We start from the raw sequence: 16,643 nt of genomic DNA, 5'->3' as shown, positions 1-16,643 counted from the left end.
CTTCCCAGAGGATTTTGCTGAGGTCAAAACTGTAAGTAGGTTTAAAAAGGATTAGACAGATTCATGGTGGGCAGGTGTGATGTTTGCTGTTAAGCATGACAGCCTGGATCTAACATCTGTTACAGAAAGCCCCTGTAGAGCCGATGGCTGTAAAGCTGCAGCAGGGAAACTGCTGTTCAGTACTGACCCTGGTTGGTGCTGCCAGTCCCTGCCAGGGGTAGTGGCTACAGCAACCAGGTCTGGAGAAAGCCTTTGAATTCCCATGGAAGTGGCAATTTGTCTTAAATGATTATTCTCCACTAAGAGCTCACACATCCCCAAATCTCCAGTGATAAAACTGCGATTGCCCAGCTGAACTCAGCACCGCAGAAAGCATAGGGTTAGGCTTTGCTGGGGTTACTTCAGTAGAGACAGTTTTGCTGAAGTGAGGGCTGAGGAGTATTTCCATATTTGTTCCTGGACTTCTAAGTCCATACATTCTGCCTTTTCTATACGCACAAATCCAAACTAATGTTTGACTGACTTAGAAACTACTTAGCAGTAACATGTTATGTGTCACTTGCATCCCATTTCTTTTATTTTAATGATTAATAGCCTCCTGTGCTGCAATTTAGAATTCACTCTTTTTCCTCCTTTCTTGAATCAGGCAGTGAAAACTGATCAGTGACAGAGATGATGCTTGTGAAATTGCTGCACAGGGGTTCCTCTCACTGAAGGGCTGACAAGATACCAGCTGGGGAGAAAGCTTAATTGCATGGGTGATCAAAGGAGAATGTATGAAGACAGGGAGACTGTAAGGGGGTGTGCGTAGGAGTGTGTTTTAGCAAGAGATTATAGGGGAACATGTGAGTCTGGCACACATGAAATGACAGAAATGAATGCATGAGCTAGTACAAAATAGCACGCTAACCAAAGGCATCCGCGGATCAGCTTCAACTGCTTCTCAGCTCTTGCCTAAAAGAACTGTATTCTATTAGCTGTCATCCTCCAAACTATATGAACAAAAAAAAAAAAAAAGTGAAGATTTGTTCTTTGCAAGTGGCAAAGGAGGAGGAAGGGGGAACCTCATGAGACAACAAAATCCAGGCCAAACTGGAAAAGAGATCAAAGCAATGAGCTGGAATGGGAAGAAAGGACACAGGACATTGATATGGTGTGCTCCTGGGAGTGGGAGGAATTGATGTAAAAAACTGAGAACTGAAAAAGCATTGAAGCCACATGTCAGGCCTTCCATGTGCTGTAGAATGCTGTACTGTCAGTGTTTCGGTTCACAATTTGTATCATGCTTTTTTTTATTGCTTACTGTCTTCTTTTACACTTAGCTTCACTTACATCACTGGGAGTATTTGAGGAGTAAGATACCTCTAAATATGAAAACAGGCACCATTAAAATGGCTTATACACAGACTTGCATCATTTTTGCCCAAATCCATTATAAACCTTATTAAACTGGCATAAAACCTCTATGCCAGTGATCTTCAACTGATTTAAGCTGCATCAATATAAATCCAGTTTCAACTGATTTAAGAGAGTCTAGGCAGAAATGCACTGCATTTCACAAACTGATGGGATACTGATTGAAATATTAAAAATTATGCACTCCATCTTTTCATATTTAGCTGCAGGGTTTTTGAACTTCTACCATTTTGCATTCTACAAGCCCTTACAGGGAGTGAAAACAAGTAGTTTTAGAGCAGTCAGGTCAACATCTTTTTGCTTCATCAATTGAATGTTAGTGCAACTGCAGAAACCTTCAGCTTTAGTGTTTTATAAAATTCTAAGGACAGAGGAGAAGCATAATATTTCTTCTACTTACCCTACTCTGAACTCAGAGTATTAGTGTCTGACTAAACTTTTGTTCTGCAAAAGGCATCTAGCCTTTAGTTGAATACACCCTTTTTTCTAAAAGTAATGAAAGCCCATCACCTAAGATGCTTATTCCAATAGTAAAACATTCTCTTGGAACCAAACACCTCATTCCTAATCTGAGTTTTTCTGGCCTTCACTTCCAACTATCAATTCTCGTTGCACCTTTTTCTGTTCAGCTAAATACCTCTGCAGTTCTAAGAAATCCAGTTTAAGTTAACATGCCTTGCATAGACCTACACATCTCAAATGTGGGTGACACTCAAGGTTAGAAGTCCTCATCACAAGTAGCACCTTACTTCCCACAGGCAGGAGTGGGAGAAACGTTTCTCAGTCTAGAAGCAAGGGTGGCACTGTTAGGACCTCTACAAACACAGATACAGCAGTATTTTAGCATTTCAGAACTCAAGGAACACTTTACACACATATACATCCTGTAGGTTTCAGGTACATTTGGCCCCACTCCTCAAAATCCTGACCAGCAATTCAGTGGATAAAGGTAAATGCCATCAAACTTTGGTGCTTGGCTACTTTCTTTGCTCTTTCTCCCACCTTTCCAACCACCTCCCTCTAGTAAGGGCTGGAGGCATGTGGCTAGGAGGAGGAAGAAGGGAAGCATCTAGCAAAACTGCTCTGTTCTCTGGCAGGAAGAAAAGAGGGATTTTAGAGTATGATTGCTCTCATGTCTTCTCATGTACAAGGTCCATATCCGCAGACTGTACGTGCAAAAAATACCCTCTGCCCCACTATTTTCTCCCCTCCTCATGGATATGAAAAAGTGCTACTAGAAGAAAGGAAGGTTGCCCTGACCATTAAGGAACTGGACATGGTTGAGTCAATTGAGAAGTCTGTCAGATTGCCTGCATGATCCCAGATAGGTCATTTAATCACTCTGTGCTCAAGTTCCTCACTACAGTAGTTGTTTGGCCTACACAGTCTGTTTATGGCCAGCTTGAAGCAGTCTAATGTTTTCAAAGTTTATCTAATATAACACTGGGAGGGCAAATGCAGTTGTGGTCTTGAATTGATACTGTGTAATGTTAAAAAGAGGACAGAAAAGTATTGACTCTCATGGGCTGGCAATGATAAATTATGCAGTCCCCTCCTTCCAGCCTCTCACACGTGTGATAGCTACAGTAGAAACTTAATCCAAACACTGCTCTTACTTAGCACTGGAGCTGTCAAGCCAGTCTCAGGTTTTGTGCAAGATTTCATGAAAAATAAATTTAACAATTTCTCCAAGCTGAAAGGCCTCTAACCATGCCTCTAGACTGCTAGCCATAGTACTTACATGCTTTATGAAATTTGTGTTTCACATCAAGAAGGGTAGATGATGGAGGTACCTGGAAAAGAATACAAAATGTATGCAGATTAATTTTTCTGTCTTGTTCACTCTGGGATCTCTTCTCCCCACCCTCTAATGAAGAGATGATTCAATTTGTCTGCAAGTTCCTTAGGCAATAACGAAGCAAATCAGCAAATTTGCTCTCACATGTTGATACACTATTAAAGATTGTCCACATTTGGTTTACACTTGCCTGGACCACTTTTGCTTGGCTAATGGAAGGGTAAGATTACAAGGGTCAAGAGGGAAAGCTGCTGGTCCTGCCTGAGGCAGTAAGTGCCCCCAAGATCAAACCAGTGGGACAACATGAAGCATTAGCTTTAAAGTTAGGTTCAAGCATACTGGGGCATGTCCCTTAGAGACATGAAAGGGTTTTCCTGAGGGGCCTGTAGCAAAGGTGGCAGGTTCTGTCCTTTCTGCCTGAAATGAGTTTGCTTCTGCATGTTATTGTTCATGTGCACTGAAGCAATTCAGGAGTCACAGTGTTAGATGGCAGCCTGGAGGCCTTTTAGGCTCTATTTTGTTATGTATATTGATTTCTTCATACACTTTGTACAAAGTATCTGAGAAACACAGAATTTACTAGAGGGAAAGACTTAGAAGTTCCTTGCATTTACAAGGAAAGGCAATGGAACAGTTCAGGAAGTAGTATGTTGAGACTGAGATTGAGGTGGCAAGAGGTAAGGATCTGGTCTTAACAAGACCATCCGTTTGCAGTTGACACTGATTTAATATTCTATATTGTTCATTTAAGTACAGAGACTGAGAAGTAAATTGAACTACGTCTTAGCTATGGGGATCTGCTTTGGAGACCTCATCGCTGCAGTCAGACAGCAGAAGTGCAGAAAACCACCTTCCCTGGAGACTTTGGGCACCTGCACAGCATTGGCTAATACCAGTATGAAGTGGTGGTGACATACAGCAAAAGCTTTAGGAGCAGCAGAATTTCTTTGGGTTGAGGTAGACAAACAGCCATGGCACCATTTTCCCTGTCTGGGCACTCATCCCCTGGTTCACCCCATCTCTCTAGCTTCCCTCAGTCTAACCAGAATGCAGCAGTTTCCTGACAGTCTCCTTGGCAGACACAGGAATCCAACACTTTTGCTCTGCAGCAACTTGTCTGTCTCTTCTCACCTAAGGATTTCTATGGGGCTTGCTGGGCAATCCGATACCTATTTCATTGCATTAGTTAGAACTCATACACTTCAGCATTAATGAACTTACTGAAGCTTGCTTGGATCTTGGCATCATCTTTAGACTGTAGTCGCACTTCTTCCAAATATGGTTAGTGATATTTATATCTTATTTATTAGCGATATTAGTGAATTGTGACAATATCCATGCAAAAAAATAGAGAAGAACATAAATTCTGCTAGTAGAGACCAGTCAGCACCTTAACATAGGTTGTTTTGCTGAAAAGACTGAGTTTGGAGAAATACTGATGTAAGAAAATAAAATTGCTGACTCAAGCAACAAATCAGTACAGAAAGAAAAGTTTTGCTCTTATACAATTTGATGCCCTATGCAAATATACAATATACATGCCATTAGTGCTTAGGAGTAACCAACTTGTTTTCAGTCACAATATGAACAGGCAGAGAGCTCAATAGAGATTTCAATGATCTAAACCTGTAAAATGATACCTGCGCTAAATGGTATGCAAAGTTCAAAATTTTCCCTAGCTTTTTCTTTGAGTTTAGATGAGAATTCTTTCTCTTCCACAGTTACAGAGTGTTTTACCGGGCATTGGAAAAGTCCTTATTGCAGAAACTGCTTTAAGTGAACCTCTTCTTAAACCCTGATTTGTCTCTCTGTTGCACCTGCTAAGTGATGCCAACTCCACCGAAATCAAGGGCTGGGCTCCTTGAAACCAAGGCTGTTCCATTTCCCCCTTCCCAACATCACCAAGATCCGTGTTGCATCCAAGCTATGTTGAACAGTACTGGGCCAGAAAAGGGACATTGCTCTTGGAGTTCCTGATGACAGCTGGATCCCTTTTTTTCCTAGCGACAGGGAACAATAGAAGAGGCCATCTTATCTTTAAGAGTTTAGAAAGGAAAGAAAACTTTATCTGTATTCATTGCATTTAAGCCATTCCATGCAACAACCAGTAGAACAGCACATCTCCCATAGTCTACATGTGCCTTTTCTTGTAATGTGGACTTGAATATGGTAGATAGGGGCTTTTTATGTTTTCAAAACCCCTAAAAATATCTGAAATAGCTTTCTCACACCTGTGAGGTCTGGAGCCCCAAATCCATCAGATATGGATGCAAGTGCTGTTAGCTGGCAACAACCATACAGCACACAAGACTGCAACCAAAATCTGTCACGTGTCTTAGCACAGGGCAGGTGTGCAGGGTTTCAGAGCTGGCATTGGTAGCTCAAGGGCAGGGATGATCTTCTCCAATGTGATGGAGGATGATCTGGCTTTCTAAATACAGTATAAACTGCATTATTGCAGGGCCTGCATCCCTACAGGAGATCTGCATCTCACTATGCTGGATTCTGGGAGAGAATAGCCAGGGCGAACCCATGCTCTGAAGAGCTGATCATCTGATTGAGTCAAGCGAAGCTGAGAGACTGTTAAGCTTAGTATGCTTACAGAGTAGTGTTAGCTCAAAACAGAGCCCACAGTCTCCATCTCCTGCACTCCCGAATATGTGATGACTTCAGGGCAGCACTGCTTTCAATAAGTGCAAAATTTCTTGTCCAGCCCCTTTTAGCAACTCTGCCTTTAAATCCCTCTCCCATTTTTCAACCTGAGGCTTTCAGTGCTTTCTCCCCTCCAGATCCTGCTCTGCTAGCCACAGGATTCATATCACCTAACTTTAGCTATCAAAAAATTAGTATAAGCTCATGTTTTAGGTCTACCTGTAGACCCATTCACATGCCTTAGGTCTTTCAAAGTTACAAAGTGCCTGCCAGGATCTGTGCTTACAATGGCCTGATGCAGCAGAGGAGCCAGTGAGCATATGCATGTGGTGTGATGTGAACCATCACACACCACCTCCCCTACCTCCAAAGCTGGTGCTTGAACTGCATAGCTGCAGCTGGAGGGGACTGTGCTCTGCACGACACCTATGAGAGACGCAGAGCTCATTAGCAAGAGCGCTGCTGTGCCTGAGTACGTCCAAGCTGCTTTAGGCTAGAGCTGGTTTAAATCCTGCCAGCTCAGGTCCAGGCAGAGCATGTGCTTGGTTGGTTAGTCGCAGTCTGGCAGCTCTGCGTGGCACCACGCTGTACGGGCTGCAAGTGCCCAGGGAAGGCCTGGAGCACACACCCAGCCAGGAGGGGAGGAAGACATTTGTTTTATAGGCCAGCTGGCTTAGAGAAGGACTCTTCCACTTGAGACAAACTACACAGATCGCAAGTTGAAAAAAATCACAAATACCTTCCTCTTCAGAATGGGCTATGACATAGAGGAATTGCAGTGTCCTTTCCCAGGCAGAATAAAAAGGCTATATCCACAAAAGAATGAAAAACATTTTTTTATGATCTTGATAATTCTGTGTCCTTTTTTTTAAAGACCTCATAAAACAACTGGTGAAGTTATAGTTTCTAATATTGATCAATGTGAAGATGGATGCTGAGACACCAGCTTACTACTAAGAGTGTCCTCTTCGTAGACCATTAATTATCTTTTGTTCTTTTCATTGTACATCAATACGAGCTAAAGAATTGTAAGGACTGGAACAGCACCTGCTCTCATTACCCTTTGTGCTAACTGAATAAAGCACCCTGGAACATTTCACTGTAATTATTAGTCTTACTCTCCTTTTATTCTTTAAATTATTTCTGAAAGCATTATAAGCTTCTTTTTCCTCTATTTCAGCACTTTTCAAATACACAAAGGGAAAACAGAGTGAAAGACCACCCTTAGTTTATTTAAAATAAGACAGATCTCATTGTAAAAACACCCCTTACTTGGCACATATCTTCTGTGCCTGATGGTCAAGCCAGTTTTCCCTCCAACTTCATAACTTGTAGTCTAACACCAGATTTTAAATATAGTTAACTTCCCAGTAAGTTGCTGTCATGTGTAAGGTTCAAGACTACTTTTCTTCACAAAAAAATGTTATGAAGAAATGCAGATTTTACAGGTGTGGGTTGCATTCATTACACTTTTCATTCAGAAAAGGATGATTTTAGAACCTCAAACCCTCTTTTTCTTGTACCTTCAGAGCAAAAATAATTTTACTTTTCCATTTGAGGCAACTTTTCATTTTTTAGGAGTTCAAGAATGAAAGAACCTTCTGGGTCATCCATTCCAGTTCTATCCTTCCTTTATGGAGCTATGCACAAAGCATCACATTTCTTTTTAAGATTTAAAACGCTGTATTAGTAACTTAGGCTATGACTCAAGGAAGAGCAGTGAGTGGAAGATAATATGGGAACTTAATACTGCCTTTTGTGAGTGCAAGCTAATCAGATAGTTATCCACTTTCATACCTCTTTCACATTTATAAGTCAAGGAATTATAACAAATCTGGTGATCTGTATGTAATTGCATCACACAGTTCTTGCACTAAAGAATTATTTTAGGGGTTAGAGGTTAGAAGAATATCAATAAGAATTTGAATAATAGAATCTTAGCAAATAAGTGATCTTTCATTCAACATTTCCCTTTGAATATTTTTTCTCTTTGTGACATGTCAGTACGGCTGCCTTGCTGAGTCACCTACTTTCCAACAGTCATTTTCCATAATTGCAAAAATTCAGAAATTCTGCTGCTCCAGCTGCTCATTAACCAGAGAGGGCCCCATCTTCAGCCAGGGTAAATTTGTTCAAAAGGGTGACATCAGCTTATTGTAGCTGAAGATTTGACCCCGTAACAGATGAACAACTAATGGGAAAGCCAGGTAATTTCCAAATTCAGCACTCAATAAATACTTCATCATTACTGCTTTTGCACCCTGTCCTGACTTTGGGACCACACTGTATTATTAGAAATCAGCAGCATTTCACAGAAGGTTAATCAGGAAAACACCTGTTCTAATTGATCTCCATGTTTTGTGAATTTGGCTTCTAGATCACTTTTTCTTATCATTAATTTTCAAAGACAGCATTAAAAATTGGGTACTGTTTTACTGTAACCTCCCTCAGTGTGTCCAACACTGCTCTCTTGTTAGCTCAGTGAACCAATGTGCTGGTCATGTCCAAAGAGATATAAATAGATGAGCTCTCCGTGAAAATGACATAGAAGTAACTACATATAGACAAGTGTTGTCAGCAACTACACAAAAGCTTTATATATAGAATCGAATATTTTACTGGGTAGACTGCAGTGAACTGCCTACCAAACAGCTAGCTCTGATGTCAGGCCATTATTCTGAGAAACTGGAGATATCCAGAACTATGGTTTTAGCCCATCAGTTCCCATATACCTGAGTAGAGGACTGTATCACTTAGCAATCTCCTAGATTGTTATGTGGTCCCATGAATTTTGGCATATGAAATAATCCAATTGAATAATATTTCCAGTGACTATGGGTCAAATTATCTAAGAATATACATAACCACATGCTTGCCAGGTGCAGTCATGTCAATTTACACTAGCCAGGTTTGTCTCTAAATATGTTATGGTTTTGTACTGCTAGCAGGGTATTTATTAAAAAAAAAAATCCTCTCCCTTTGCATGAAATTTTCTGAAAAAGTGTCAAACACCAGAAAGAACTTTTTCTCCCTCTGCTAAAGATGAGTGAAAGTAAAGAGAATGCAATCCATTAGCAGACAGAAGGCATGCAGGCCATCCCTCAGTTTACAGAATTCACCACATCCACCTGTTTGTGAGCAGATCTGACTAGAATTGGTATGCCTCCATGCATTCTGACCTTTTGTTGAAGGGAACTGAGTAAGGTTGATGTATTCACCTTGAGAGCTTAACAGCAGAACCAGTCAGGAACGCTCTGTCACAACACTTTTCTACCAGGGAAATAGAATTGTTCTGGCAAAACTCTGGATGTGTAAATTTGTATTGACTTCAAATTTTAAAAATGAAATAGAAAATTTTTTTTAGAAAATCCTGCTTCAGGAACATGCTGAAAATTCATTTTATTGTGTTATTTTAATATCTTTTTATTTCTCGCTGGTATGGAACTTTCATTACTTTTGCATTATTTTATGACACATCAATCATGATAGTGTAAAATAATATAACACATGGCTCTCATGACATGGAGAATAACCCAATAGGAAATAATATTCAAATAAATGCACTATTGAATTGTAAAATAAACTGCACTCAAAGTGAAATATTTATTGTGTTAGAACAGATTGAAATATTCCAAAATTAATTTGTAATATAATCTTTCCCAAGTTCTACCTCATCAAACATTCAAGACTCATTTTTTTTTTTTCACTGTAATTTCCAAAGAAAACATTTGGGATATGCACTAAAAAAAACCCAAACAAACCCAAAACATCAAAAACCTCCTAATTTTGACCAATTCTTCTCAGGAAGAAAGTGATGTTTATGGTTTTGTTTGGAATTTGGTAGCAGGTCCTAGCACAGATTAAGCATATAGCTTAGTTGTGAAATCTCTCTGAATTTGTCTTCCTTTTTCTATCAAATGGCTGTAGAGGTTTATGCCTATGCAGACTGCTAACATTTAAAATCAAGCAGTGCACCCAAGAAACTCAACCAATACTTAGCACAGGATGGTCACAAACCATCTGGGGGACTGTACGAAAACAAAATTAAGAGTGGGATCAACCAACTCAAAAGAAAATTCACAGGAGAACATGTATTGGCAAAACAAGTGGTTCTATGAGTAGCAGGGCTGATAAAACCTTACTTTCTAATAAAGGATCTCAAAGCCTTTTCCAGCTGCCCCATAACCCTTCCCTGTCTCCTATGACATTTCTACTGGGCAAGAAGCTGGGGCTGTTTGCCTGCCATGCACTTGTTGATTGCCCCCTCAGAATGCGAATGTTGAGCTGAGAGCTGGCTTGTGGCACAGCAGGGGTGAAGGCTGCGCTCTGCCTGTGCTCCCTGCTCTGAAGCACTATGCTACCTAGCCACCAGCTTCCATTAGACAAGCAGGACCTGAGTAATTTTCTGAGCCTTTTTTTTTTTCCTCTCTCTCTCTTTCAGATGTATTTAAATTTTGCCAGTAGGTCCAAAGGTATGCTGGAGAGCAGGCAGGGAAAGATGGAGAGACAGCAAGCCCCCTTTGGTCCATGAAGGCAAGTATGAAGGTGAGAAGCAGAAAGGAATGGGAAAAGAGGGTGATACATGAGAACAATTAGACATCATCAGGTCAGTCAGAAATCTGAGTACTTATCACAATACCAAGCGCAATGAAGAAATGCTTGCTGTATTTCTGGTACAGATTCTCTGACTGCCACAATTTGTCCTCTTGTAACACAAGAGCTGTACATATTAAAAAAGGAAAGCTTGCATTTTAAGGACTTTGAAAATCCAAAATTGTTTAAACATAGGCAGATATGTTATAAAGATAGCATTAATATATACTGATATTTATAAATCCATTACTACATGGCTCAGGTATTTTATACAGAATCACAGGTCTGATTTCAGAAAGAACCTGAAGCACACTCTGATGGATCAATAAATCATGGGCAGAAGTATTTTAATGCTACAATAATGCCTGTATGAGATGCCATTATACACCTAAATTTCCATCATGGGTTGTGCTGATTAACTATTAGACTAATAAAACACCTACAGCTCCCTATGGTCTTATATTGCTCCAGTACATTCATAATTTGCAATAAACTGTGCATTATCTTTGATGCAATAAGGCAAATGTGCAGCTGGGGTAAAATGTCATAACTTTGTTGGGAAAGAGGACATTTTCACACTGGCTGGGAATCTGTCTCTACAGACACACTTCTGGCAGTATTCACTGCTCTGGTAGCATAGCTGGTTTTTACTGTTGGCCAGAATGGCATATGTTCATGAAGAGCTGGAGCACCACTGGTGTCTCAAGAATTCATTCTCTTAGTTTTCACTGAACTTTGAATTAAGCTTTAAGTTTTTGGATCATTTATTACATTTCAGTCTTTCTTCCTTTCCCCCAGGCTTTGACTTTTCTATCTAAAATAAGAGATGTATAAAACCTGTCATTTAAAGGCACTTCCAAGCTTTGAAAAGTAGCATCATCTGAAGCATTAGTCTTCTGTAGTAGCTTCTGTAATTCTTTAAATTATCCCTTTACAAATGCTAAATGCCCTAAAGTTACCAGCTTCTCCCCTCCCCCATCTTCCGCTTCTAGATAAATCAAAGGCCATTTCTCCAGGTATTCCATTTAAAAAGCCATATTGAAACAAGAATGGTGACAGCAAAGAGCAAGCAGAAATTAATATGTCTAGTTGCCTCTTTTAATCTGAAACTATCTGTAGCTATATTGACATTAAAATGATGTGAATTTCTAGTAAAGCAGGAAGAAATGAGTGTAATGCGTTGCTTCAACAGAATTTGAATATGTTTACTTACTTTACCAAGTGTAACTAATAACTGAGGAAGAAAATACTACTGTCATCACCTCCAGCACTGGGGGGTAGGCATAAGATTCAATTCTTACAGGCAAGAAAACACAGATTTTATAAAATGTTTGTAAACGTAATGTATTTTCTTGCAGTGCCTCCCAGCAGGGACCAGATCCCTGTTGTGCTGGATGCTGTGAAAACATACAGTAAAAGACACAAAACAGACTTCCAAAAGGAAGGAAAAAAGAGGACTTGCACAGCAATGAGCGTACATCCAAGCTAGTTTTGTGTCCTGTTCCTTCACCCATATTGCTGTGGGAATCCCCAATTTGTGGGACTCAGCATCCATGTGTGGTCTTAACCATGGAAGCCCCCTCCTTTGACATAGCTGGTTATTCAACCCCTTTGGGCATCTTTGGCATCAGAGGCAGGACATCTCTGATGATAGATTGTTTGAATGACAAAGATGATGATCCTAAAAGTCCTATGCATGAAATGAGGCCGCTGTGGAAGTGCACAGGTTCTGCTCATTCTCCACAAGGAAGAATGTAGAGTCCTGTGAAGTGCAATGTTATAATTGCAAGTTTAAGGGGAAAAAACCTATACAAGGCAATGAAAATATTAACCTCTTTCCTGGGAGAAGACTTCTTTACTATACTTCCCTAGAATGAGACAACTGAGGAGAGTCTGATGTAAAAAGCAATGTCCTGGCACTGCAGAGAGTTCCTTTACACAGTTTCATTGCCTACTTTACCGATTGCATTTGCTTACCTAAAATGAATGCAGTATGTCTAACCTCCAAGTCCTGATGTGAGAAGTTATTTTTATTTGCTGGAGATGACTATGCAAAAGAGAGCTGGTGATGACTGTTCTTCTTGGCTGCTCACTTTCTGTGACAGAGCAGCAACACACAGGTGAGAGTAATAGATTTCTGATACTGGAGATACCATTTCTGCATGTATCTGATTTTGCTGTCATGTCAGTATAAATCCAATATACAGTGTTAAGCCATAGTGTGCAGATACAAGGACACCATTGGTTTAGGTGCTTTACAAACAAAAATGCTTGTGAACTCCTTCAGAGACAGACAAGCCTTTCAGAACAATCAGAGCAAGTCCTAATTCATCTTTGGCAAAAGAGGCAGTAATACATGTACTGTGTAATATTTAACGTAAGTGACTGGATTGATGCATAGACTTGTGTTGTGCTGGCCACGACAAAAACATGTAACAAGAGGACAGGCCCTACAAAAGGATCCTTTAAGAAAAATAACAATGTTCACATGACTTTCATTGTAGGCATTGCACAGTATGTGTACACTCACAAACATAGTTAAATGTTTCTGCAATATATATTGTGAACCACAAACATTTAACTATCAGTAACTGGGATGTCCAAAGAGATTTCAGTGGGAGAGGGCACTGGGTACATGGAGGGCTGGTTTAAGGAACAGTAGAAAAGTAGCTTCCATCATCTTTGCAGCACACCAAGAAAAGAGGCGCTTCCCTGCACACCTTAGGAAGCAAGCTTTCTTCTGTAGGCCTTAAAAAGCTTTCTGGAAAGGAGGGCCACTGCATAGCAGCCAAAACCTGAGCTCACACCTCTGCTTATAGCTTAACTTGCAAAATATAGCATGAAACTACTGAGCTCTGAGGCTTTTGATGGGAAAAAGCTTTCTCTGGTGGTTTCCCCAAAGGTGATTTATTCTGTAAAAACTATATTGAGTAACACTTTCTGCCTTAAAAGCAACTCATGCAAAATTAATTACATTGCACTATGTTTGGGGGAAAATACATTTTACTACAAGTTAATTTGAAGAAAAAATATTATACAATGAATGCTACAACAGAAACAGTTATGAGTTGCCTTAACGGCATTTATAAATCAAATCACTGCACATCGATAACTTTAAAACTAACCTACATCAGGCTTTTGGAATAATGTACAAGTAAAACAGTTTTTGAATAGCTATGTATTTTTTATAAGTTGTGGCTGACGATGACAAATGTGGATTATTCGTAAAAAAATACAAAAAGGAATTATTTTCTTTTGTTTTTAAGACTTGATGAATTTTGCATGTTCTGTTTTCTATAGGTTTTTGGAAGTAATATGGGAGCCAAAATCCTTAGACATTTTGGGACTCTTCATTGAAAATATTTCTAACAAGAAATCACTAACTACATGCCCTCTCCTCTTTACAGATAGACGGGAATTTCATTCATAGAAATAAATTAATAAATTGTGAGGCAAAAAGGGACTTGTGATCATCTAGGCTCACCTGCTGCTTTACACTGTCCAAAGAAGTGATTTATTTCTTGATGAATACTTTTTTCACTCCTTGAGCAAGAAGCCTGTATGACTCATGTTTCAACTACAGAACATCTTAAAAAAAATGCAGTATTGATTTGCATATTGAAGAGACTGAAGGTTCACCCACAAGATACCCAACTGTTACTTATCACCCTTTGATCACCCCAAAATATGGGACAATTTTCTTGACTATATTTCCCTAATTGTGGCTTTCAACCACCAGCTCTTTTAAGGCCTTTGCCTGCTTGGGTAAACACCTTTCTGTTCTGAGAAATCCTCTCCTAGGCCATAGAGGAATCTGAGGTCAGGCAAGATGCTCTGTGTACAGCCGAGCCATGCTGTGCGTGAGGACACAGGCTTGCCTCCCCTGGGGAGCAGGGAAGGAAGACAGACCCAGGACTCCATCATTCAGACTGACCCTCACATCTGGACTCTTGCCCTCTCATGGGCAGCACACAAGAGCAGGAGGCTGCTTGTACATCTCCTCAAAACTTCGGTGCCTTTTGTCCCCTTCCTGCCATCACTTCAGAGTATGGATACCTCTGCTCACAGGGTACCTCCTCCGAGCATTTAGATACTGCTTTTAAGGCCAGGTTTAAATTAGCTTTCCCTACTAACTCCTTTTTGAAGCCTTTTTCCAACTGTCAAAGGTAGCCTTCTTTTGTCTATAAATCACTGGTGCCTGCTGTCCTGACAGAATTAGTTTGGGGACATTTTATAGAATAAGTGGAAAAAAAATTTAGAGACAAGTTTGTGTTTCCTCCCTTCTTTCCCCATCCCCAAAATCTGAAGCCTCTTCTCCATGACATCTCACCTCAGAAATAATTTCTGTACCAAGAGCAAATCTGGGGAAAAAGATCTCACACTTATTATTTCTCTTTTAAATTCTTTAAGTAACTCGCTGGAAAAGCTCGTGTGCACCAAACCACTTGCATAATGTCATATCCACAGCAGCGAAACTCCCCAGAGCAGGTTGGCAATACTAAATAAAAGAAATTATACTCCTATAAAGAATTTTGCACTCGAAGTATGCATGTGCAAAATGAACTGCCAGTGTTGCTGACTCTTGTGAGTTTACTTCAAGTTTTGCAAGATTAGGTATTCTTCTTCAAGACCCAGCTCCTCGAGGGGACGACTACAGGACAAAATGTCTGGGGTTTTCCTCTTCTACTACTGTCTTTCAATATTTTTTTTCCTGCCTTTCCTTCCTGACTGTGGAAAAGCCTGCAGTACAATGTGAATGTATCTGACAGGCTTAAAAAGCAGGCAAATAATATATTTATTCTGTTCCTTTAAACCAATTACCTTATAGTGACCACACGGTTCACTTAATATAAGTGACTGATCCTTCCCCAAAGTATAAGATGGATAAGAAAAGCAAAGGAAATAATATTATTTTCATTTTACAGATGGAGAATTAATTCACAGTTACTTATTCTGGATCCAAAGCCTATTGATGTCAATTGATTGCTCAGGATAACACAGCCGAACACACCTCTTCTAAATCCCTGACACTACATTCAGCACAAGACATCTTCTCTTTCTAAATACCAAAACTAGTTAGATGTATCATCATTTTGCAGACTTTACAGAGCTCCCACTAATCTGAATAGTATTCATATGCATATGCAAGAGTCTCATAGAAACTAACCCTCTGGAAGCAGTGACTGGTATTTAACCACATAGCATTAATTATCTAATCACTCTGCCTGAGTTTCTATTACGTAGATAAAGAAAGAGGTCTTCTCTCTGCCATTATAATATAGTTTGTCCCTTTAGATTTATTAATCTGAGAATATTACAAATGTATCTGATAAATCATAATAGTCTGAACTACTAACAATATGCAGCAAGAGTATCAATACATACATTTTAAAATCTATGGTTCCTATTCTCTCCTATTATAAATCCTGACAAGTAATAATTACATGCAACCTCGAGAAATGAAGCTAATCATAATTATCTTACAAACAGAAAACAGGCATTAGAAGTGTCGTGTTGGGTCTATATCAATGTAATATTTAATTAAGCAGAAGACGATGCATAATCCAGTAAAATAGTCTCTTGTTTGCTCTAATAACAAACTGAAATGAAGTTCACCAGTACTAACACGGAAGTAAGGAACTCAACTTCTGACTTTCAGGGTTGCCTTAGGAAGGGTTTATCACAGCAAATTAAGAGACTTAGCCAGGTGAACGTGCATTCAAAAGCCAAATTCTTTAGGCAGCCTTGGAAATTCAGCCTTGCACTATACTTACACCAATCCATTGGTTCTGTGCCAAAAAAAAGTCCATACTGCTGGTCATGGCTGTGTAAATTGAACATAGATTTTTGAGCAGACGCTTCCAGTTTACAGTCGTTATTACTCCTCTGTGTGTATTTTACCTCTATATAGAGAGTACTTTGCAATCACCACTCATAACTCTCTTTCCACCACTACAGGGGCAGAGTCCATGATTTGGAGAAAGCGCAGAAAATGTTCAGGGTCATCAAAATTCAAAATAAAGATTAACACACGAGTCTGCCATTATCCTAGCAGACTACAGTTCTTCCATGCATTGTGGAAGGATTCCTGAAATACGGCTCTTCACCTAATTCTGTTTCTGTTAATATATTTCTTTTAATGACATTATAGGAAAGCTTAAGATGACAAACAGACTCAAGTCTT

At 39.7% G+C, this 16,643-nt stretch overlaps 1 protein-coding gene across 6 annotated transcripts in view; it reads right to left on the bottom strand.

Annotated features, from left to right (window-relative positions):
* TECRL (trans-2,3-enoyl-CoA reductase like) overlaps nucleotides 1–16,643 on the bottom strand; it is a 75,213-nt gene that overhangs the window by 57,170 nt on the left and 1,400 nt on the right. For all 6 annotated transcript variants that reach the window (XM_074823316.1, XM_074823315.1, XM_074823319.1 and 3 more), the window contains exon 2: nucleotides 3,158–3,209. In XM_074823316.1, coding sequence (XP_074679417.1) covers nucleotides 3,158–3,209 — 52 coding nt within the window. The remainder of the gene's footprint in view (nucleotides 1–3,157; nucleotides 3,210–16,643) is intronic.

This window comes from Strix aluco, chromosome 4 (assembly GCF_031877795.1).
Source record: "Strix aluco isolate bStrAlu1 chromosome 4, bStrAlu1.hap1, whole genome shotgun sequence".
In the NCBI taxonomy this organism is placed as follows: Eukaryota; Metazoa; Chordata; class Aves; order Strigiformes; family Strigidae; genus Strix; species Strix aluco.
Note: the sequence above shows the minus strand (reverse complement) of the source record. Positions and strands in the feature narration are given on the sequence as shown.